Source organism: Lissotriton helveticus, chromosome 3_2 (genome assembly GCF_964261635.1).
Source record: "Lissotriton helveticus chromosome 3_2, aLisHel1.1, whole genome shotgun sequence".
Taxonomy (NCBI): Eukaryota; Metazoa; Chordata; class Amphibia; order Caudata; family Salamandridae; genus Lissotriton; species Lissotriton helveticus.
In genome coordinates, this window is record NC_136062.1 from 116,407,318 (window position 1) to 116,433,435 (window position 26,118).

The window sequence follows — 26,118 nt, forward strand, 5'->3', positions numbered from 1 at the left end:
AGCCTAGTACACGTGGTGGTAACGAGCTCCTCATGGACATCTGGACACATTCATCACTGGACACACTGCATCCATGCAGGTCAAGACCCACGTGTAGGAACCAATGACCATTAACTTATGGCTCTAAAGGCAGCAACCAACATTCCACACTGTATATGGTATGTCGGAAACCTTTAGTGCTTGTTGCAATATTGTATATAAAGAGACCACAAACTCGATATAAATTGAGACAGTCCTCAGACTTAATGCATGTAACTGGTCTCCCGGCAGAACTGTTTTGCAAACAGGAACAGTTAGTTTAATTAAATGCCTCCTGTCTTCTGTTTTGAAGGAAATTCGATTTGAGTAACATTTTGGCGAGCCACCCTAAGAGATTTGGAAACTCGCACCCGACTGCAGCCGAAGGAAAGCGACCCTTCCTGGACAGATTCACGTTGCGCAACAAGAATCGTGGGCAGACACTGCATGTGATTGGAAGTTCTGCAGAACCCCTGGGGCAGAGGTCAGTCCTGCAGCAGTCATCACAGAGGGTAAGACTACATCCAACCCTAACACATAGTCTAACATTTGGCACATGGCAAACTAGGAAGAAGTCTAAAAAGATACCCTTTTTGCCCTGCCACTGACAGTCTGCCATATTACCTATTTTATTTTTCCTAACTGTATCAGTTCTAAGGAGGACTCGGAGGCGTTCTCGTGAAAGTCACCTTTGTTCAATAGCTGACCGCTAGCTAAGGTGACTATAGTGTAATACTCTGTATAGAACTTGATAACTCCCAGGATGCTGATTTTTGTGACACGCCTATCCTGATTGGGCGGAGTTGACACCTTAGTCTTGTTGTTTTTTAATTCAACGGTTTCCTAGTGCTAAAGTGGTTTCTTAACACCTGTAGTATCTGGAATGAGTGTGAGTGGTGCATCTAGCTTGATCCTGGGCGTTATAGGGCAGCATTTGTGTAGGGAAAACTTGTGTGGGGCCAATAATTCCAGAGTTATTACTAAGCGGTGTTTATGATTAGCACCTTTGTCTAGGAGCGGAGAGTGGAAGAATATCCGGCTCACTTAGGAACGTGTTCCACGCTAGTCTTCTCCTGCTAAAGGATAAAATGTGATGAACGTACTAGGGTTAATTTTGTTTTTGACAAAGTAATTTTTTATGTTGACCATTATTGAAATGTCTTCTTTTATGTGATGATATTGCAGTGATTGTCTTTGAAAACTGTACTATATGGAAATTTGTTCTTGGCCAGGTTTTATTCTAACTTAACACCTATTTGCCCTGTGTTACAATAATACATATGCAGCCTTATCGTGTTTATTGAAATGCGTGTTCAAACTGTTTGATGTAAAAATTGTAAGCCCTGACCTCATAAGACATAAATTGCAGGAGATGCACCATGTCTGTTTTGCCCCAAAGATGCAACAAACAAAACTAGGGTAACGCAATTTGAATTGTATTATCCAAATAAGAAAAATGATCATGGATAACCTACTAAAGCATATGGAGACTAGGTTCCCTAAACAAATAAAAAGACAATACATTTTGCCAAGAGTGGCATCTACACACGAAAGCACAAACATTTCCCTGGCCTAAAGAGAGAACATTTGACACAAATATAATTCAACACACTAAAACACACATCAAAAACAAGAAGATATAAGACAGAAGAGAGATAAAATCTAGGTAGTGCTAGTATTGTAGATTATGTTAAAATGGGTTCAATCTGATAGCCCTACGTAGCCGACAGCAAGCAAGGCTTTGGCACCTCCCCCGCCATACGCAGGGATGGAGGGTACTTACACCAGCTCCCCCGGCATTAGGATATTCGAACCTAATAATAGCAGAAGATGACGAGCCCCCCCCACCAACGGAAGGTCAGTCAGGTCTAAGCCCGACAAATCTAAAAGCAAGCGAGCCCAGAAACCGCTAGCACCGCCCATGTTTTTAGGGAAGGTCTCTAAAAGCTCGGCTGAAAGGCCTTCACACTCAACACATGACATTTCAAAGGTGGGTAAAATACACATTTCCACTGGGTCAGGCGAGCATAAACATGTCAGGGAAATTTGCCGCGGTCCTCAATACAAAACACCTCGTATCAACACATGACCTCAGTCGGGTCTCACGCATCAGCCAGGTACTGTTATGTCTGCTCATTAATCCTACACGCAGAAGGCACAGATAGGCTATACCTGTCCTGAGAAAGCAAAATGCCTATTTCACCTCTACCTGTGTAGGATAAGAGCCAAGATCCTACCCAATAAGATAGAACCACACAGTGCAGTTGTAAACCTGACCCTATACAACATACAACCCAACTGCGCTATACATCTTCACTGAACCCATTGATATCCAAACCAAGCTGGGCAGAATATGTAGGAAGGGTACCATAGGGAAGGATATCACCTGGCCAAGAGATTTAGAGTTAAATGGGAAAGGTGAACCTTCTTATATATAATTACTTACCCTGCATTCTCTAAGTTTCAGAGGGAAAGAAACATTTCTGATGGGCACAAATGCTAACTGCGGAGTGCTTCTACATATTCCGGATATGCAATGGGGCACCTTCAAGCCTATGGATTTTTCTTGGCAGTGCGGCGAGCATGCCTATACTCAGCTGGTTTCCAGATGGAGAGCTTTGTGTTCCCTGGTAACCTTGCACACCTTGACCATGGCCATTCCACAGTTAACACAGTTGTACCAGCACCCGTGATGAAAAAAAACACACCTTGCTGCACCAAGCTTGTGAAAAAAAAGCGTCAGACTATCTCAGCTGGGCTCAATTCAAGGTCATCCCAGAAGAAATTACACTGTTCACAGAGGCACAGCTAGGGGCCAGGTGGTTCATACCCTTCTTCACCCTGTGGCCAAAAGCTAATTACTGGCTTCAAATTACAAGGTGGGAATTGCTCAAGATGATGAACAGCACTGAGCTTGGCCTGAATTTAATCAAGGAAGAAATGAAAGCCATCCACCTCATGATAATGCAGCACTGCGTTGGACTTAATGACTGCAAAGGAGGAAGGGGTGTGCGCCAAGATCACCACTGCATGCTGCACATCCAATCCAGCCAATTACATTGACAATGGTATATTGACACTTCCAATCTAAGCATTGCTTAATCTAAAGAAACGCATGTGTGAAGCAGGAGGTGCCCTGGGCAGGAGTGGTTTTTTAAATAGTTCTCCTGACTCCCACGATGGATATTCAGCCTATGTAAATCACTGTCACCAACAATCATTGTGTTTCTATTGGGTTGTGGGGTTATACAATTGGGATCACATGCTGTAAACAGCCTCAAAATGGGTAGATAGTGTAGTTAAATAATCTACTAGAAGGGGGTTTGTTAAGATGGATATCAATGCGTTTATCGATATAAATGAGCTATTGTCCTTATTAACATAATAGACCATTCCGAACACCACATCTACGTCGACATGCAAGTAAGTTGTCAGGCAGGCCCTGTGACCTAGGTTCGGGATTACTGATTGATGGGTCACAGGTGGGAGGGTGCATGGTTTACAGGCAAACACTCGGGCGGGAAACTCTGGCTCAATTCCACAGATAGGCACAGTGACATTACAATGGACACAGAAGATTGCCCCAATAAAGCACACATGTCTGGAGGGGGTACACGCTCCTAAAAACCCCATAAAGTCATATGCCACATGAGTTAGGAACACATAGCCAATCATATTGATCCCATGCACCCCATGCCGGACATCTGGACACATTCACCACTGGCCACACTGTCCACGCAGATCAAGGCCCACCTGTATGAACCATTGACCATTAATGTATGAGTCTAAAGGCAGCTATTAACATTCCTCACCATATATGGTACGCCGGAATCCTTTATTGCTTGCTGTAATATTATAAATAAAGAGACCACAAACTCAATGTAAATTGAGACGGTTCTCAGACCTGGTGCTTGTAACTGTTCTCCCGGCCGAACTATTTAATTAAACATACTATTTCTGTTTGGCAAACTCCTCTTATCTTCTGTTTTTTAAGGAAATTTGATTCGAGTAACACCTTCATGAAGACTCGAGAGTTGATGTCAAACCAAAGAGTAGTACCGCAAATAGGTAGTGCATAGAACCCATCAAACACCGCAAGGACTTTCTATGAGACTGCAGAATAGGGATGTGGAAGTACGCATCCTGCAGACCTTGGTACAACATCCAGTCTTCACACCTCAACCCCAGGAAAACTTGAGCTAGTCTCAGCATTTTTTACTTTTAACTTTTTAATGAAGAAGGCTCCAGTGATCCAGAATCGGAAGCAGACGGCCATCCTTCTTGGGAATCTAGAGGTAACACGAGTATAAACCCTGGCCCTTTTTCCTTCTTACTAATTACATTGCTCTCTTTAAGAGAGCAGCCACCTCCTGCTTTAGAATGGCCAAATATTAAGGAGGTGGAGAGGAAAAGAGGTGAGTGAATGGTGGACACCTCGAAGATAGGGGAAGGATGTAGTACCTTTCTAGGATTTGAAGGACCCGCTGGTCCAAAGCAATGGCATTCAAAGCCAGAAGATAGCGGGACACACACCCTCCCACAGGCTCTGTGTGGGATTGGCAAAGCAAACTGGACCTGTTTTCCAGTTCATGCAGGGAAGGAGCACGTGGAGGAAGGTTGCAAGGCAGATACCATGCCTTTTCATCTACTAAGGCCTCTGGGTTGTCGTTGGAGAGGATCATGCTGCTGTTGGAGTGCCAGTATGTACTGCCGGGACCAAAAGGAGGAATCTCACCAAAAGCCATGAATAGTGGAGAAAGGACCGGAAGTCCTTGGTCTAACGCAAGAGCTGAAAGCCAAAGGATCTGGCTCCGGCTTTACAGGCCTTGAGCTACTCCAGTACTGAATCAGCTTTAATCCCAAACAGGTCTACTCAGTCGAATGCTAGGTCCATCAGGTTAGCTTGGACATCAGAAAAAACTTGGGCATCCTGAGCCAAGCACGATGCTGCCCCGTAACAGAAGTGCCCATGGTTCGGGCAACTGAGTTTGCAGTGACTAGTTAGTCTTGATAACATGCCAGGAGGCATTCTGAACATCCTCAACAAGCTTTTGAAAAGTTTTTTCATTTCAACAGGAATATGTGGAAGAATAATTTGGGCCATGTCCCCCAAGGCATGGTTTCAGTGGGCAACAAGGCAGTTGGCCTTAAGGGATTCAATAATGGGTTCAAGTAGAGCCTAATTAAAGAGGAGAAGGGGGTCTGAGGAGATCGATGAGGGCAGGAGAACCTCAGTGAGGAAGCCAGTCTTTGTCTCAGTCATTGACAAATGGAAGTCCAAAACCTTTGCGGCCTTCAACATGATCTTATGAAATGGAGCAATTGCTACTGTAGGTGGTCCAGTGGGAAAGTCCATATCCAGCTCAGACAAAGTATCTAAGCCACTGGCTGAAAACAGGCCCTGAATTCTAGTGAGTCCTGCTCCGGAGCACCACAAGGGAAGTATTCTACAGAGTTAGAATCAGTCCCATAAATTTCAGGCTCTATAAGCCTCCTCTACCAACAGCCTCTAGGCCCCTCTGCAGGAATGGATGTGAAGCTCGATGTCAGGCCCTCTCCATCTGCATTTTCTGGGAGGCCAAGAGTTAAAACTATCCTGACTTGCAGTTCATCTAATTTGTCCTTTATAGAGTTACATAGGAGAAGGACACATATTGTGCATTTAAAATATGCTGCAATCAGACTGCCCCCAGAAACAGCTGCCTGTTGAAGGACCCTCATACTTCACTCCAGCACCTACTGGGACTTGTACTTTTCCAGATCTCTCATCTGCTGTGTTTGAGACAAGAATGTGATCTTGCATTATGCAGGATTTAGAAACAGGCATTCACCATCAGGTCTTAACATTGGCATTGGGAATGATGTAGAATTCCTGTTGGTCTGCTACAATTGCGTTATGTGTCTCGCCCAGACTCATTCTCCCTAAAGATGCAAGGCATTACTATGAAATCATTCTATCCCCATATTAGGACCACTACCAGACAATCACTCTGTGAAAATTAATCAAAATTGTAAATGCCAGAAGGTACTTATATTCCTCTTCTTCATACCTAATCATTTGATACTGATACTTCTGAGCAAGACTCCTGGATAACTGTAGCCTCAAACCCAACCCCACACAAGGTAAAACTTCAACTATCCAATTAGCAGGTTGAGCATAAACCCACAGAGTCATCACTTTTGGGGCAACTTTGCCACTACATGAATGTAAAAGGCAGGCAGCTTCCACTGCTGCTTATGAAAGCACCATCATGAGATAGCGCTCCACTGCATAGCCATTTCAAAGCCCTGCAACTCTGTTCAGCCCCCCAAAAAGATATACTACTCATCCAGGCCAATTACACTTTATTGGGTGGGCTGCAAAATAGAAAAAAGAATGACATTAGATAATGGCCGGGCAACTAAAGCTAATAACAGACATGGATGCCATGGGTCTATGAAGTCACCAACACCAGCAAACAAGATAACGTACAAGAATGGCTCCATAGATAGGATTGGATGGATTCTTTCCTCTTTTTGGCCCAAATGCAAAATTCCTTAGCTCCACCACAGACTGCGACCTATCTGTAAAGGTCACATGGTGCACAAATTCACAACCTGCCTCCATGAAGATGTAAATAAATACCTGGGAAGTATGACAAGGAGGCAAAGAGCCTTCCTTGACAGGATTTGTCTTTATTTCACAGGTCAGTAATAACAATTAAGTAGTAGCAAACATACACTACTGCAGCTCAGTCACTGCCTCTCCAACAGCCTCATACAGAACCTCGTCACCGCCACATTCCATGATGGCATCTGTCAGGAACTTGACTAATGTGGTAACGATTATGCAGAGTCCCGAGAAGAGTAGGCTGGGATCCAGACGTAGAGTTCTTACCAAACGACCAGTGATTAATCATTGGATCACTATATAGAATCCCCAAGATGGCCGAAGAGTTTGCAGAAATATTCGACATTCCTTGTGGGGACTCTCGCGATAATTTTAGTGTTAAGACAGGTGCAGGAACAAAGCTTTACGCCCTTCAATTAGAACCCCAGTGAGGATAAGAATTCTAGAGTAACTCTCCACAATATCTCGTCTCTAGTGGAGTTCTATTTCTTTATTTTTTTTTTTTCTTACCTTGACTATCAGAGTATTGAGAGACCTTGAGAGGGCAGAGCCTCTCCTCCTGCACTTCCCATCTCCTGCAGTTCGTTCAGTCGGAGTGCGGCGTCTCTCCTCGACACAGCTTCCTTCTGCAGCCAACATTCAGTCGGAGAGCGGTGTCTCCCCTCAGCCCAACTTCCTAGGCAGTCAACCTTCAGTCGGAGAGTGGCATCTGTACTCAGCGCAACTTCCTCGGCAGTCAATCTTCAGTCGGAGAGCGGCCTCTCTCCTCAGTGCCGGTTCCTCGGCAGTCAACCTTCAGTTGGAGAGCGGCGTCTCTCCTCAAAACTCATTTGGCTGTGAGACAGCTTTCACTATCACACCTTCAGAAAATCTACTATAAGATAGTAAGTGCGCTTGCTTCATGGGCAGTCGCCCTGCATAACCTCCTTCGCATGACAATTCCTTTTGGGGTGCTGATCCTTTTCATTCCTTCCCTATCTTTCCTTCACAGCTTCCTTTTTGCACGCCCATGTGCTGGAGATAAATAAACAACTTCCGGAGACTCATTCATTGGAAGCATCAATTTAGTATTTAGAGGAAAATTCTTTACAAACTATGTGTTCCTGCATGGAACGCTGAACCTTTAGAAGTTGTCAAAGGAACTGTTAAGTACTGTTTATCTACTATTCCCTCTTTGTAGTATCGAACATTATATAGAAGAGGAGCTATTACTCCTAAGGCTTGTGGTAGGCAAATAACTGTTTTGACTACTTAGCAAATCTTGTATATGGTAGTTAGGATGTTAAATGTTCCTTCTATTCACCTCTCTATGCATTAGGTACTCCTCACTCCGAAGGAAGATATTCAAAAGTAGTGGGAGCCTACCAAAGAGTATAGCGGCTGTAGGAATAGTCTCTTCTTTCTTCCCATTCCCCTTATCCCCTTGCTGGTGAGACTGCACTATACTCTAGTGGATCCTACTTGCAGGAGGGCATTGGGAGATTACGTCTCTTCTACTCCCGCGGAGAATCCAGGTACTTGACAACATCTTAAGGTTCCAATCCAAAATCAACAAGAATATATAGATGCTTACATCTGACATGACACACATCATCTTTGTAAATATATAAAAAAAAATCAACTAACTAAAAAAACTAACTATAAATCAAAAATAAATGAAAAAATAGCCAAAGAAATAACTAACATTTCTAGATATTTTACTAATAAAAAAATACAGGCATTAACCAGCCCATTATACAAATCCATACAATTTCTTAGGACAATATTTTCCCCGCACATTACGTCTCACACCACGACCTTTTCCAACATCAACACCATTCATACCATTCTGAAGTGCAGTTGAACCACAATCAGTCGGTCAACTAGAATTATTTAAAGTTACAGGATTAGACAATGTTTTGGGCACCCCAATATTATGCAACACATTTTTACCATCTCCATTGCTCTCATTTTTATTTTCCTTAGCAATTTCAAGACCCCACCACGCTGAAATTCTGTTTGTATTACGCAACTTCCACTCTCACAGCTCTTTTAGAAACCTGAATAACCTTCAAAGGAGAATACCATTGTGGACATCCCTTTCCTGCATTCCTCAGTTTCTTAATTATAAACTATTTCCCCACACACATTTCCAGTTTAGATTGCAATCCCTTATTGGAACCCAACTTCCTTCTCTTCTTCTCCTTCACCCTTTGTATGTGATCCAAACTACTTCCCTGATTTGGAATAATTTCCTTCCCGATCTGTGGAAAGCGTGTAATATTTTACTTGGCATAAGCTGCAGCCATTTTGGCTGTGGTATCCATTTAGGTTTCCTTCATAATTCTCCCATTGTCTGCAACTCGTCTTCTTCCCTGCTTGTGCTGTCTATTTTAGTTGACTTCCTGACTCAGCTAAAAGCAATGTGCATGCTGAGTTTGTAGCTGCCAGAACACCTGGTCTCAGACTCAACTGTCAATCATTTTCTGCTGTTTTAAACAGTTCTGCCCCCCTCCCATTTTACTGACTAAGTGATCTTCCATCTGCCCATGTTTGTAGCTAACTATTCCTGTGTAGGCCTGTACCTTCTATTTGTATCCACATGTTTACCAGTGCAGAAAAAGCTGCATATAAGGCCTGTGTTCTGTGACTTCAATGTACTACCTCCCGGAACACTTGAGGGTGTTGTATGGACGTAGTCCCGCTCATGAGTGATTAATAAACTTGTTATTTGAATTCCAGCTTCAGTGCCACTCTCTATTTTGTTGGTCTACGGACCCGTGGACAGAGAAGGGTGACCCCTGCACTGGTGTGCCCATTAAAAGGCACATTTCCACATATTCATTTCCTAACCCCAAGGACCACAATTTTAACCCTGGGATTCAACCCTGTAGGTCTTTGAAAGATGTACAACTTGCAGCAGGATGCCCTTAGTGCGATTAAATAACAGACTTCAAACACTTCCTCAAATTAAGACCATAATTACACGGCAATTCCAAAGACTCCATAACTACTCTATTGAACCTCTCAAATTCTCTATTAACTTCGGGGTGATATACTGAAATTCTTTTATGTACACTACCCAAATTCTTCATAAATTCTTAGAAAATTGTGATCAATCAATAATATTGTTAGTTTCAACCTTTTCTACCATTCTAACCTCTGGCCATTTAGAAATCTAAAACTATATCAAAAGCTTCCTTCCGGGGCAGAATATTAAAAGGACCAGTAATGTCAATTACAACTTGTTTCCAAGGTCTCCCAGGGACAGCCATTGGACAAGGCACAACCTTAACAGCATTAGGAGTTTTTTCACTATTTGCACAAGCACTACAAAGCCTCGACCAATTGTTAACACCGGCATCCATAGATGGCCACCAGTATATTTACCTTACACGTCTTTTAGGAGAGGACATTCCAAGATGACCCTCATGGCACAACTCAAATATTCCTCCTCTCAAACCGCTAGGTGGGACAATTTTGAAGCCTCTGGAAAATATTCCATTAGAAACACTTAACTCATCCTTAATTTCAACAAAATCACCTTAGATCTCTCAAAATCCTTTCCCCAGGCCAACCAGTAGAACAATATTTGACTACTTTGTTCAACCCACATTTTTCCTCATTTCTACCTCTCATTTTCCTCTTAAATAGATTCGATAACAGCAATGGCGTCCTCAAAAGAGAATGGAACCTGAACTTAATAATCTGCAACATTGCTCAATTTCGTCAACAAGGTTCGCCCTAGGTATTCTTGACATGCAATCTGTATGTACATTCTTGTTATCAGGAATATACTCCATATTGTGACAAAAAGATTGCAATTTACTTGCTAGTCTACTCAACCTTGCAGTTAAATGTTTCCCCCCATCAGGAGACAGAATATTCACTAAGGGTTTGTGATTTGTCCTTATGATAACATTTCTGTCCCAAACATATGTTCTTTAATATTTGGAAGCCCATGTGCATGCTAACAATTCCTTTTCAATAACGGAATAATTTAGCTCAGCATCCCTTAATGTCCTAGAAGCATATGCAACAACCCATTCTTCCTTTCCATCCCTATTTATCAAAATACCTCCAATCCCCACCGCACTCACATCAACAGAAATTCCCTGCACCAAAAGGTTTCAGACAAGGCACTGCAATTACTTCTTTTTTGAGATCTGAAAGAAGTATCTTGGAGAACACCCCATTCAAACTTTCCATTCTTCCTCAGAATCCTCGATAAATGTTCAACTTTGAAGCATAGTTTTGTACAAATTTCGCATAAAACTCTGCCAACCCCAGAAAAGATGACAATTGTTCTTTGGTTTGCTGAGTTGGTGCATCACAAATGGCTTTTACAAGATCATTTTTTGTGTGATTCCTTCAGCTGAAATGCAATGTCCTAAATAATCTAATTTGTGAATAGCAAAATTTCACTTAGCTTTTCTAAGTCAGTCCCTTCCAATGTAAAGCTTTCAAAATGTTCTGTAAGTTATTGTTATACTCCAATTTGTCTTTTCAGCGTACTAATATGTCATCTTGGAAGGCAACTGCACTATCTAATACATCCAGGGTTTCCTTTGTGATCCTTTAAAAAACAGCACCTGCACTGGCCAATACGAAACACATGTCTTTATACTTGAAAAGACACTTTGGTGTTATAAAAGCAGTAAGGAGCAAAGGGCCATATGTAGGTAGCTAAATACCGGTCTGTAACTGCCGAAAATCGGTAAATATCCTGTTACCAACAGGTATTTAGCCCTCTGCGATGTAGGAGGCTGGATTTAAGGATTCAGTAATTTACTGATTCGTTATTTTAAGGAATCAGTAAAATACCAATTCCTTAATTTAAGGAATCGGTAAATTCCCAAATCCTTAAATCCTATGTAGGGAGCACTCAAGTGAGTGCTTTTTTGCTTTAAGGATTCGTTATTTACCACCAACTACAAGTTGGTGGTAATACCGAATACCTTTAAAAAAGCAATTTTGTGCTTTTCTAAAAGTGCCATGTGGCAGACATACATGCCCTTAGGGCATGTATGTGCACCACATGTGCACACATGCACAATTCAGGGGTGCAACAGGGTGTCAATGTTACACCCTGCCACCCTTGAATATGCTCCCCCTATTACCGATTCGGTAAATACCGAATCGGTAATAGTGAATGGCTTCCCATTAATTCCTATGGGCCTCCAAGCCCAAAGGAATGAATGGGAAGGTATTCCTTATTACCGATTCGGTAAATACCGAATCTGTCATGATCTGCCTTGATTCCCATGAAGCGCCTACATGAATAGCAGTGTCAGATGTGTATAAAATAACCATAGCGCTTCTTTGGACTACATGTCCCATAACGCCTAGCGACTGGGAGGAGTTGGGCAGTTATTTAGGTGGCCATTTCCGGGCTGCCAGCTGTACGTGATTTTGCTACCCGATTCTGAAACTGGTTCCTGATCTTGTTTATGAATGTCCTATTAACGTTCAGCGGCTGCTGAACGAACGTGTTTCCTGCAGGGAAACATCGTGCCTCGGATGGGACACGAAAGGGGCTGCTGCCTTGTGGATTGTTACTGGCGTTAGGCGGCTACCGAGCGCTTTCTCGTATTCTCCCGTGAGTTCTTCTGTCACGAGAGAGACTGTTTGTTCTTCCAAAGACTACACGCGTTCAGTCGGCTGCCGAAAGCATCTCGCGGAAACGTTTTTGCTTGCATCGGGCAAAGGAGGAAACAGCGAAGGGGTTCCCTACTGAGGCCGCTTCGGTGAAGACATCGGAGTCCCAGCGTTTTGACTATTCTCTGGATGAATTTATGGGATTTCAGCACATTGTGAGTAATAGCGTTTCTCGGCTGGGATGCGCTGTTAGTTCAGTTATAATATCCGGATAATTAAATCCCAAGAGAAAGAACCTGGTATTTGTTTGTGATTGGAACATTTCAAATGGAACTTGATTTGAAGTAAGGAGACAAAGACTTCCTTATTCTTAAACGGATTGAAATAGTAGTGCAAGACTGATACTTGACTTTTGGATTCCTCCTGGAACTCTTTTTTCCCCGTTTCTTTTTTTGATGAGTTGACAAGGGGATCTTTTTCGTTAATAAGGGAAGGCTGGAAGGTATGCATGTGTCTGGAGAGAGGTGAAAGCTGGTGTGAGTTGTGAGAACCTCAGTTTTGAACGCTGCCTTTGATTTCTGTATTACAGAATTGGATGCTAGGTATAGAGGCGTTTATCTGATACCTGCCAAGAAAGAAAGAGGAGGAAAGCAGTCCACAGTTAGTCGAAGTGGTAGGTGTTGTTCTAGCGAGAATTGAATGAGTGTAGTTAGTGATTTCTTGTACTTACCTTTGTGTGTTTTCTTCTTTTCTCGTTTCAGCCTCCCTTTCCCGTTCCAGACCCTTCCTTACCTTTACCTTGCCTGATTTCCTTTATGCTCTGTGTAATATTTACAGTCAGAGTATAGGGCAATCTGGAGGTGGACCCCTTTTAAGCATTACCTGATCCTGAGGAATTGCAGTTGTGACAGAATCTGGAATAAGGAATATTGCCGAATCCGTAAAATTTACCGATTTTTTACCTACATTCTATTTACCGATTCTTAAATATTGAATCGGTAAAATCCGGTATTTAGGAATCGGTAAATAGAAATTACCTACATCTGGCCCTTCGTGTCTTCATGTTACACCACCAAGTGATACGTACTAGTTAGGTCTAAAGTTGTGAAAATAGTAGCTAATGATAATGCAGATATTAACTCATGGTTATTTGGCCTAGGATGTTGATCAATCCACATGGTTCATACACAGGTCTACACACAACCTCAACTCTATTGAGGATTTAATAGAAATCACATTCTGAGAACCTCATGGTGAAGTTCCAATAATGTTCTTACCACACAAATCCTTGAGTAAGCTCAATTTGTCTCTATAATTAATTGGAATATTTCTCACCTTATGTCTTACCGGAATGGCATTCTCCTTAAGGATTATCTTATGCTTTAAGCCTTTATACTGCCCAAGTTGTCGAGTAAAAACTTCAGGAAATTTCATGGCCACAGACTCTAACATAACACTTTACTCCTCATCACCAAACACAGTGAATACACTGGTGGAATAATACGTGGATAAAGTCTAATCCCGAGAGCATCCGGATAATGCCACCCCAAAATGGATTCCCCTTTGTTCCCCTTAGATGACCTTCCTTCAAAGTTAAGGATGGACAAAAAAAAATAACACCATCTTGATGCGATGACCAGTATATCCACTTATAGTCACCTCTGTGGGTTATGACTCTCTACCTGGCCATAAAGATTATGGCAATTAATGTGTAATAATGGCGTACCATGCACAAGATCCACCATCATGCTGATTCTAATATCATCCAATTGAATATAAGTAGATGGCAGCTACTTTTGGATTCTACAATCATTCACACAGAAACTTGTTTAGATTAAGTCCATCACCAGACCTATCAAAATCCTCAGCCAAAATTATTATTATTTTTTTGTGGGAAGGAGATTAAGACATATGTGCGAAATTTCCTTTCTTTTTAAATGTTGCACATGCCTTCTCAATAACTGGACACCCTTTGAAATTTCCCAAACAATAACACTGAAGCCCCTTCTTGTCAAACATTTTACTGGCTTCAGCATTTTTCGCCTTATCTTCGATGCTTACACAATACAAAGGAGAATTATAATGAACAGCATTGACTTAACTGTTCTTACTCCTGATCTCCAGCACAAATCTTTCTAAATCCTAAATACCCATGGAAATATTGGCAATTTCGTTCAATGTAAGATCAGAACAAGCCCAAAGACGTTCCTTCACCTTCTTATTTTTACACTTAATAAGAGCCTTATCCGTCAAACCTTCTTCAAAGTTTATATGTTCGAAATCACATTGTGAGGCCGAAGGCCTCAAATCTGCTAAATACTCTTCAAATGTCTCATTCTCATTTTGTGCTCGTGAATTCAATTTATTGCGTTCCATTACTAGACTCACACTTTTGCGAAATCTCAAACTAAGCTGTTTGACAGCATAATCCAATTAATAAAGCTCAGCTGTGATATTGGTTGGATTCTAGTTTTGTAAGATTTTTGAATCCATTAAGGCCTGCACCCCTGAAACAATGTTTCACCAAAGCGACATGACATTGCAAATTCATCAGAACTTTGAAGAAACATTGGAGGTGGAGCAATAGAAAACATTGTGGAAAAATACAATTAATGCCAATTAATATTTAAAAATATAATTCAGATTGAAGTATCTCTGGACATGCAATAAATAAGAACGAACACTTCAGTATAAAGGAAAATCCTATTGCACAGCCTAAATACGGTATGAATCTTATCTACTCCTGTTGGTGTGCCTGATACTGTAAGCAGGTGATCTATCCCAACTGCAGACAATTTACACTGTTGGTGTGCCTGTCACCATAAGCAGGTATTCTCCTTGTACACCACACTTGTATATAATCAAGCATATGTAGATGTACTTGAAAACAACTTCCAAAATGGCTGCCAAGTAAAGAATAAACAAATCCTTTAAGGGAAATTGCTCTGGTTTTTCTCCTCCTGCCCAACCATCCAAAATGGCCGCCACTCACGCAAAATGTGTGCTTTTTAAAGGAAGTTGGCCTTGTTTTCTTGCCAATGCACAACCATACAAAATGGCCACAAGCTTCTCTCAGTTTTCTACAGGAAATAAAAGTAATACTTCTTGTACTAGTGACGGAAGCAGTGGTAGTGTTTGAATCAATCTCAAATAACTCACAACAGTATAGCAGTTCAGACTAAGTTCCCAGAAGGATATCCATTGATCCTCAAACCACCAATAGAGCAGAAAGAGCAGCCTGGTCGTGATCAATACACGAAGTAGCATCCAAGAGTGTCAAGATCCTCTCCCTCAGCTCATCAACATTATGCCATGGAGAAACCAATCCTTCGTTGACAGAAACTTATTTATTTTACAGGTCAGTAATAACAATAAAGTAGTAGCAAACAAACGCTACAGCAGCTCAGTCACTGCCTCTCCAACCGTCTCATCCAGAATCTCTCCACCCCCACATTCCAAAATGATATCTTACCTTACAAGAATATGTAGATGCTTACATCTAAAAGGCCACAGGTAGGTCACCTAGGTAAGAATTACTGATTATTTTATACAATGGGCTCATATCTCTCATTTAATTTGAAATCCAATGCTATTAAACCACCCAGAAATCAATACAATATGCCAAATTAGGATCACCACTGCCATTATATAGTATATAAAACTCCAAAAAGTAACATTTTTGAAATCACTATACAAGGAACTTCTCATGTTTGAGGTTCTCATTGAACATCTTCTCAATACCCTAAACCAGAATTCTCCAATGTCAGTCCTGGAGGGCAGGATTCATGCAAGATTTTTAAGATAACTACATTTATCTAAATGCGGATATGCTAAAAATCGGGCATGGATCTGGCCCTCCAGGATCGACATTAGAGAAACCTGCCCTGAGCCACGACTTTAAGTATGCCAATCTGTGTGAATTGACTAAAACATGCACAGTCTATCAAAAAGCAACATGAAAGTACAAAAAAGAAAAAGAAAATCCAAAAATAACCCACAACAAATATGAGGCACTTACAACTGGTAGTGTTGGAAGTTCTTCATGTGTATATGCTTGCAAGCTCCTCCTGCGACCAGAATGGTTCTTTCAAAAATTAAAAAAAATAATTACACAGATGTAAAAACACCAGTACCACAATGAACATATATAAATCTTTAGTCTTTAAACCCGACAATGAAAAGTAGAAGCATTAGAGTCTAGAAACTTCGATCGATATATTTTTTAAAGTATTAATAAAGTGAGTAAAAGCAAAAATAGCAAATATACCTTTAGTCATCAAATGTATGTATCTAATTAATGATGAACAATGTATTGATATGTTATATGTTACCAGTTTTATTGAGCGCACTGCTACCTATACAAATGTTTCAGCGCAAATACAGACACAGAGCCCCAAATACAGACACAGAGCCCCACACACAGACACAGAGCCCCACACACAGACACAGAGCCCCACACACAGACACAGAGCCCCACACACAGACACAGAGCCCCACACACAGACACAGAGCCCCACACACAGACACAGAGCCCCACACACAGACACAGAGCCCCACACACAGACACAGAGCCCCACACACAGACACAGAGCCCCACACACAGACACAGAGCCCCACACACAGACACAAAGCCCCACACAGAGCACCACACAGAGCCCCACACAGAGCCCCACACAGAGCCCCACACAGAGCCCCACACAGAGCCCCACACAGAGCCCCACACAGAGCCCCACACAGAGCCCCACACAGAGCCCCACACAGACACACACGCACACACACGCACACACACGCACACACACACAGACACCCCCCCCTGCCAAGAGTTGTCGTCTCGTTCCTGGTGACATTTCATGCTTCAGCCATCGCTGTGCCATTGATTATTTGTTCTGCCCCGTAATTATGTTCAGTATAGCTTCCTTAATTAGGACAACTCTGCAAGTGTAGAATGCACAGTGGAGCTGGTTTCAAGGCTGCCACCAGCAATCACTTAGAGGCACGGAGCGTGATAAAACAAAGCAAACATGAAAACAATGGCCACAAAAGGTGTTATTTTAGGACAGCAATCTTAGCAAGCATTTTTTAACTGCTGATAACCAGGAGCGATACAAATGTAAATACCACAGACAAGTTACAGTACCTTGGATGCAGACGAGCAGGGACAGGCAGTTGCTTCTTTTCGTCCTCATCACTGCAGGCTGAGGCCCTGTCCTGCGGGAACGAGGCGTGGATGCGCGCCGGCGTGTCTTCAGGTCTGTGATTATGAAAAGTCAGCCTTGAGCCCTCGGCGGCGCCCGGAGGGGACCACTCAGCTGCAGCGTGTCGGCAGTGCATCTCTGCTCTGCTGCCAGGGAGGGTCAGGCAGCCGGCATCGGATTACAACAGGAATACCAGCGGCGGGCCGGCGCTTCCTCCCCTCGGCAGGCAGCTAATCGCACCTCCCCCCCTGCCCCCCACCCTGCTCCCCTTGCATACCATTAGAAATGTGCCAATTCGAATAAACACCAGAGTCTAGTTAGAACTTGCTGGTGCTGCTTTTTGTCCTGCTACCGAAATCACCATTTTTTAAATAACGTATGAATTATTTTAATGAATATATGAAATCTATGAAATACGAAGCAGCGCAGAGGTGTTTGTTTAAGATAAATGTTTGCGGTACTGCCAAGAAGGGTGAAGTGAAAGCAGTCCATTAAGGGAGTCTCTGTTTAGTGACTCGTTATGGTCGAACTGGGTTTCTGGCCGTCTTGGGGTTTTTAATTATCTCGCGAGTGCCTTTTGTTGTGCCTCACAGCCCGGTGCTGCGATACAAACAATTTAGTTAAATAGTGCCTGGCTCCGACGGTCTGTCAGGGTCTGAATTACAAAGCAAAGCAGGGCCAGCGGGCTTCAGTTCTTCTTCAAAAGCAGCTGGCCGGCCTGTCCCTGAGGGCAGGGAGAGCCCAAGGGGTGTCTGGTGGCGGGAGGCAGGGCCAAGCCACACCTTAGCAGGCTGAGCTCCACAGAGAGCAGGGGAGGGGACGCTACAGGGCCCCGGAGGGGAGGGACGCCGTGTGCAGGGGGAGACACTGCAGAGTAAGAGATCTGCGGAGGTAATCCAGAGAAGCCCTCTACAGGAGGAGGGGTACCTTCTACAGGAACAGGGAGCAGGGGAATACAAGACCTATTGCATTTGCACACACACAGAGCCCCACACACACAGAGCCCCCCACACACACAGAGCTACACACACACACAGAGCCACACACACACACACAGAGCCACACACACACAGAGCCACACACACACACAGAGCCACACACACACAGCCACACACGGCAAATTCAGGCTACACATGCCATGATTGAAACTGGCCTCGCCAGGTCACAATCAAGTCGAATTCAGACACTGAACTCGCTCGACCGCGTTGCCAGTTTTGTCCGGAGGGGGTGGGGGAGAGAAACCGAAACTCGGGAGCTCCGTGCTGTTACGGGGGAAAGCAGGCCTACCTCCATTGTGTTGGCGAGGTAAGTAGCGGCTCTCAGGAACAATGGTTTACCATCATTTCTTAACGGTTATTAGGTGGTGTAGAGGGGCTATACCTAGAACGGGAACACTCACTATACCCTTGGACGGATGATCTTTTTGGAATCTGCAACGAAGCCTCAGGCGACGGGCACCGTAAACAGGAAGGGAAGTGGATGAAGATAGTGTACTCAGAAACTGATCGGAGGCATGCAATATTTTAGATGGTAGCGGTAGGGGGTAGGCCCGCCATCCGCTCCCTGGCAACCCACTGGGCCGGTGACGTGGCGACGGCAAGGAGGAAGAGGACGCACACAACGGAAGCCCGTTACCGCCCCACACACATTTATTTCAAAATCCACTCTCAACCCTGTTAAATTAGGCAGGGGAGCGGAGAGTACCGGCTGGCGAAGGTCCAGAGTATGATGAACCCAAAGACCTCTGTACTATAGCTAATCAATCTAGCCGTGCACGTATACCAGACACTGAACTAAAGTCTCAGCAAGACCCCCATTCTATGTACTCACGGGTCATTGTTGGCCGTGCTCCAAGGTTCGCAGACACCGAAACTCCGCTTGTTCATACTCTCCTGACATCACTGACTGCCGCCGGACCCACCGAGCGGCGAACGAGAAATCACCGGGCCTCGCAGTGCACACGACATCGGGCCCAAGCTCCCAGATGCTCACCAAGAGTGAAGAGGGGAAGAGACCCATACCTGGCGGTAGAGGAAGCTTCGGGTCGACAGGCCGGCGCCCGATCTGACGGAGCACACGCCATAGTGCTCGAGCTTGCACACAGGATTACCCAGAAGAAAAAAACAAGCGCTCGACGCGCTCACCCTTTGTCACTAATCCCCGTCCTTTGCAGACTGGGGGGCGTGTTTTTCTTTCTCTCCTCTTCTCTATTGGCTGGAATGGAATGGCAGCTATCTTAAATGCAGGTTCTGGCGATTAAGTGCCGGTGCTGAGCACCAGAAACCACAGGCTCTACTTAATCACTTATTTCAGTAATTAAAACAATATTTCCAATCTGTTGAAAAATGTACAACCCAAAATCTTGGATTTTGCTCTCGCTTGCCCAAAACAGAGCACAATTCTTTTGACAGCAAGGGAGCAGCATGAAATCCTATAGGAGGCGGGGAGCCAGTAGAGCCTGCGGGGGCTAAGTTGGGTGTTCTATGTCTGTAATTTCTTCTGGCATGTCCTTTAGGCTAGTCCTGACATGTATACCCCTTTTATATACATTTGTCCTAGGCAGACGACAATAACTATTCCAAAACAGGTGACCTTTTACCTAGCAGCTTGCTCCTGTCTCTTTGACGCCAGGCTCTAAGTATTCTATCATAATCCCTGTACCTGATGTACATAAACATGTCCCCAGGCACAGCAGAATTATTCTGTAGGGGTCACCACTTTTTTTCATCCTTGGCCAACAGCCAGCTGTGCATGATCACACTTGTTTGGAAAAGCATCACTCACTGTTTTCAAAACATTTATGAATGTTGTAGAAACATTTTGTTTCTAGAAAAAACCCTGAAGTGACCTCTTTTAGTATAAAAGGCCCTCAATACCCCCTAAAAATTAGAGGAGAATTCCTTCCAAGCTGAGACAAGGTTTCTGCATGCTGAATCTTCAACATGCAGCGGTCTGACATCCCTTGCGGGCGGTCATCCTCGAAGCAGGGGTGGGGTCCTTTATTCCCAACCATCAGAAGAGGGGGGTGGTTCATCCCTAGGGGTTTCTTGGCTACAGATACACATAGCCATACGCACATACACCTACACATACAGGCTAGGCTAGGTACACTTAGGAAAATTACTTCGGGCACGCATTTCAGGAATATGCAAGTGCTACTGTTTTTATCTGAACTGCTTATGTTCATCTTATTAGCACTCTGGTAGAAACGTATCTACTATTTACTATAGTGGTACTAGCAATTTCTTTTGTAAGCTTCTGTCTCCTGATTGTCGCAGGACATATGTTTTACACAAGACTGTCACTGGACCAATAAATACTTATTGAAACACCATAATCTGTGTATTTTCTGCGAGAAAGCAGGCACGAGTGTCTGAGCGAAAGTACTGTACTGTTTAGATCCCTGAGGAATCCGGTTTGTCATGTTCAGTGGTTGCCAGAGACTACCTTAACCACTGTAAGATACAAGAGGGTGGTAGTGGCACTGTAGAGCTAGCTGGTCTAACTGCTGACATATCCTGTGGGGATGTCCGGATGCGGCAGGGACACCAAGTCCTCAGTTTAGGTCATCCAAAACGTGCAGGTACTGTGGGACTCCTAGGAACTACATGACATGGTGCCGCCAATGTTGGTTTGGTTCTTATATTAACTGTAAAAACCTGAGTAGTTCAGTCATGCTTTCTCAGAAAGCCCTATTCAGACTTTTTCAGAGACGTCTGAAATGGGAAGGAATATCAGCCACAGCTGAGCAGATATACTCTGTGTATTGGCTGAAGGTATAAACAAGCTTGTAAGGATAAACAGTTCTCCACATTGTGCAAAACCCTACCTCTTAACTTTTTCTCTTTTCCTCTAAAAATAACTGACCCGCGAGTAGCTTGGGGGAAGAAGAATTGGCTAACGCTCTTAACATCACAGAAAACTACAGACATGCAGTAACTATGAAATTGTTAGAACACGGCATACCAGCAACAGGTGTTTGCGTTTCCTTTGTGATTGAGGCACACTAGGTGTTCGGGTCATAGTTATTCTATTCTTTGGTTCAGTTACCACCTGCAGATCTGGTGACTAAATAGTTCCACACATACATTGTAGTTGAACCACCAGATGAATACATTGCATACGAAGACATTGAAGTCCCTTTAACTTGCCAGCAAGACAGAAACTGGTTTAAAGGAGCCCAACCACACACAAAATCTGTCATGAGACTCGGTCCGCTAAGCATAGAAGGAGCGACCTGCCCGGTCTTAGCGACATACACTCCACATCCAGAGATAGATATTCTACCAATGGATAAAGTCCGTACAATATACAAAGACATAGTCAGGCTATACAGACACATTGTCCAGTTTGTCATGCAAACATTAACAGTCCAAACTGCAAGACACTTAAATCAGTAATAGGGACAATTCCTTCCAAATGGGAGCAAATTCAGTTCGGGATTGCACAAAAAATGTGCACAGCTGGAGGCAGTATTCCAACATACGGGTCTGCAGGTAAAAATAGAATGATAACCATTTGCTTGCCAATGGGGATGGTTCCCTCGATCAAGGATTGTACCTCTTGGGGAACAATCTTTGCTGCTGTTTACGTCAGAGTATATGGTACCCCTTCCTTAGCAATTGTTCCTGATGTATTGAAACAGATACAGAATATGTACAGGGCAGGACCTGCACTGGACTAGGGAATGAAACTGATGGGTAATTCTGCCCAAGTCTCTGCAATCATGCTGAGCAACATAAAGGGGGAGGCAGCAGCTGTGGCCAAACACAGCTGCCTGAGGGAAACAGCTCCTATCAATAGGGAGCGAGTATTACCAACAAGCATTTGCAATGCAATCAGTTTTGCCTTTGGGACCTTATAAGTATTTAGCTCTGCAGCAAAATAGCCTGGGTGCTGAAACATCTACTTTTCTTTAACCAGGCGGGAAAGTAAGCACCACACTGCATGACACACCAGGTATGGGAACACATGGAGAGAAATATTGCTTTTCAGCGGGAAATAGTATAGTCCAAGCTCTGTTTTTAATATAAAATCAGAGCCTTTGGTGGTCATATCACTGAAAGTACAAGATTTGAAAAAATATTATTGTCTACGGATGCTTGTGGAAGGCAATTTCTATGGACTGGAATCTAGAGAATGATAAAGTGATTTTAGTATTTTACTGACCCCTGCTGGTCGTTTTCTATCATCAAGAAAGTTAAACAGAGGCAGTTGCCAGAAAAATTAAAAAAAGAAAGTCCCTCAGCAGAAAGCAATTCTGGTATTTTAATGACCTCTGATGGTGGTTTTCTATCAAGACAGTTAAATAAAGGCAGTTGAACAGGAAAAAAAAAGTCCTAGGGCTCATCTCCAGAGCCCACAAAGTACATTCCTGTACATTTACATAAGTATATACTAACGTATATAAGTATATACGAAAGTATATACAAGACGTCTCAAATGCTCGACCTAAAAATTATCGAAGAAACCTATGCTGCACTAGGTATAGATTATCTGGGAACCAAAGCAGGGAAGACAAATGGCGGGTAGCCCCGACAAGGACAACTCGAATCAAGCTTCTTCTAAAAATAAATAGTAAAACAATCTAAATATAACAATTCAGAAAAGAATTTACGATCAAGGGGTGGGTCTCCCCAATGGGAGTCCTCTGAAAAGAGGTACAACCTTAGGAATCGTGATAACATTAAGAAACCTGATAGGTATCAGGACACTGATACACATTGCTTTTATTCTTTTCAGGGTTCATCAAAAAACTCTGAGGGACGGCGATCAGAACATAGGCAAGACAATCGACCAAAAACAAAAAGGGAAACACATCTCACTTCAGATTATATTATCAAATAGGAAGAGCAACCTAAATCAAAACCTCAATTCAAAAAGAACTGGTTTAAAGATTAGACAAGCGCAGGTTACTGAGGACTCAGCTTCTGAAAGGGAAATGGGCTCCGCCGATGCTAGACAGCGCGGCAGAAGTAACAATAGCTCACCAGAACCTGAAGGATTTTCTGGTGACAGCAGTATTGAATGAGCACATCACGGTGGAAACACAGGATACCAGAGTTAGTGTCCCTCACAGACTGTATGAAATTATACTTCAAATAGAGGGGGTCATCTCAAGAAAGGTTAAAGGTCTCTTTTGGGAGAACTTAACATATGGATATGACATACTGTTAGTAGAAAGAGATTGGGCGCCTGAGTTTGTGATGCATTGCCCAAAAGGGGAAGAGTGTCATTTTGCCTCCTTTCTCTGACCTTGTTCCAGAATCTTCAAAACATTCATACAAGCAGGAGTGGACACTAGCGCTAGTTCTGGCATTATGCTGCCACCATGTATGGTGGGACGTGGAGCCTACCCTCCACGAAATCTCATTAAAATCTACTCCAAATCCACGGAGACAGCACCCTATAAAAAATTATACAAAAAGACGGGTCAATTAAATTCTAGACCAACTAGAATACCAAGGTGTAATTGACATTTCCACCTCCCCAATGAATAATCCTTTGTTTCCAGTAATGAAACCTGACACCACACAAACATTTGCAGTTCGAAAAGCACACAGTGCCGCATTACTGAATAATATTGTGGTGAAATAATACAGAACAACATTAGATTTCACGAATGGATTCTTTTGCCAAAATATAGCTCCAGAAAGCAGATATTTGGCAGCATTTTCTGTGCTTGGCACTCAGCAAAATTGTTGTTGTTTGCCTGAAGGTTATAAGAACAGCCCTATGCTATTCTCGGCAAGAGTGTCAGATATATTACAAACATGAAATGAGGCTGCAGTGTCCTACGTAGATGATATCTAACTGACGGACGATGAATTACTTGAGCAGGATGAACAACATAATTGTGGGATTCGCCAACTTGGGCTACAAATTTAATTTAAAAAATGTTCAAATTGCGTATCTCAATGTCCCATTTTTGGGATACAAGATCTCAAGTGAAGGAAAGAGCTTGGCACCCAACTTTTTAGAAAAGTGTGTGCTGCTCCAACCTTCAAAGAATCTAAAAAGTTTGTAATCCATATTAGGATTTCTACATTTTGGCAAAACATACATTCTAGATTACACAGAAAAAATAAAACCTTTCTTCGACTTAATCAGACCTGATTTCACACCACATCAGTGGACACAGCAACACACAGATACTCTACGTTCAGTTCAGGCTGACATGATAACATCTAAACATTTACACACACATGTAAATACCATTAACTTGGTGATCCGGGTCGTCCCGGGTTTATCAGGGTATACTTACACCACTTTCAATGAAGGTGAGACAGTTCCAATTGCATACAAATCACATTTGTACACAAAAGCTGAAATTCGATTTGCAGCAACTGAAAAAATACTGACCGCAGTACAGACTGCTGTAGTGAGAGAAAGAGCACTAGCACAGGTGAAATGCATTATTGTTGTTACCTCGGTACCAACTTTAGAAGCTGTTACCAAGAGAGCATTCCAAATGTGAAAGCACTACATCCGCAATGGATATAATGCTAATTCTCTCACTGCAGCAGATGTAGATTACAAATATGACTCTACATTAAAAACACAAGCGTTCCAGTAGCACGAACAAGAATAACCTCTGCCGAATCAAATCTTGCCTCTAGAGAAAAAGGAATACATCATTTATACTGATGGATCTGCTCAGCCTGCCATATGAAGTAACCAACGGAATAGCGTTGCATGTGCTATAGTAAAAGGACGTATACTGGATGGTAAGTTCCATCCCAGCAATACGACTACACAATCTCTAGGAGATTGTACAGCACAGTTGGCAGAGCTGAAAGCCCTGATATTGGCACTACAGTATACGGATCGGGAATTCCACAGAGTGATAGTATGCGATTCGTTTTATTGTGTGCAGTCGTACAATGAATATCTTCATTACTGGGGCCAGATTGGATTTAGAGATTCCAACGTTTGCACAATTAAACATAAATTGTTATGGTAACAAGCGGCAAAGCCGAAAGCATGCCGACCTCGGGCTCAAGTTATTCACACCTTGAGTCATCAGCGTTTTGGCATACACGTTGAAGGGAATTCACTGACTGATGAAGCTGCCAAGACGACATTGCGAACTGCTGCCGTTGCTGCAATCACTCGTACTGGCATGAGGATAGACGGAGACGGATAAGTAAATCTGTTCAGCAGTTTGAGATATTAAAGGGCCATAGCAAACAGCTATGTCCCGAGGGTGGGCAACCCAGGACCTAGCAGGAGCCGTCCCTGGTGGGTGGCAGTCCCCAGGGATATCTTTGCACCAGGAGGTACATTAAGCCCCAGGGAGGTAGTGGTCCCAGGGGTCTGCAACGGACCACCTTCATCATATTATTTGAGCCACGAAAAAGTGGTGGTCTCCAGGGCTGCCCATGGCCCCCCCGTATTTATATGGTAATTGCCCCAGGGAAGTGGCAGTCCCTGGGGCCAGCATGTCTAAGGTACTTGCCCCAGGAAGCAGAGTCCCACGATGACTGCCAACACTTTCTGAAGTGTTGGCAGCCAATCAAATTTCAGTAGGATCCATGAGTGAACTACAAGGCCTCGCGTCCCCAGATATCTATATTTTTTTAAACTAAAATACCTCTGAAACTGCTGAGCGTATTTACACAATCACAAAAAGCACGCTTTCTGAATCAACATCAAGCTTTCTGGGAAATTTGATGTCATTCCATTTAGCGGTTTGGGCTATAGTCGTGTTCAAAAAAT

The 26,118-nt window shown here is 43.2% G+C and overlaps 1 protein-coding gene across 4 annotated transcripts in view; it reads right to left on the minus strand.

Moving 5' to 3' along the window:
• The window catches only part of NEDD4 (NEDD4 E3 ubiquitin protein ligase), a 2,078,892-nt gene that overhangs the window by 1,114,239 nt on the left and 938,535 nt on the right, over positions 1–26,118 (minus strand). For 2 of the 4 annotated variants that reach the window (XM_078684873.1, XM_078684871.1), the window contains one exon: positions 16,224–16,289. The exons of the other annotated variants lie outside the window; for them this stretch is intronic. In XM_078684873.1, the coding sequence (XP_078540999.1) occupies positions 16,224–16,289 (66 nt within the window). The remainder of the gene's footprint in view (positions 1–16,223; positions 16,290–26,118) is intronic. 4 annotated transcript variants of the gene reach the window in all.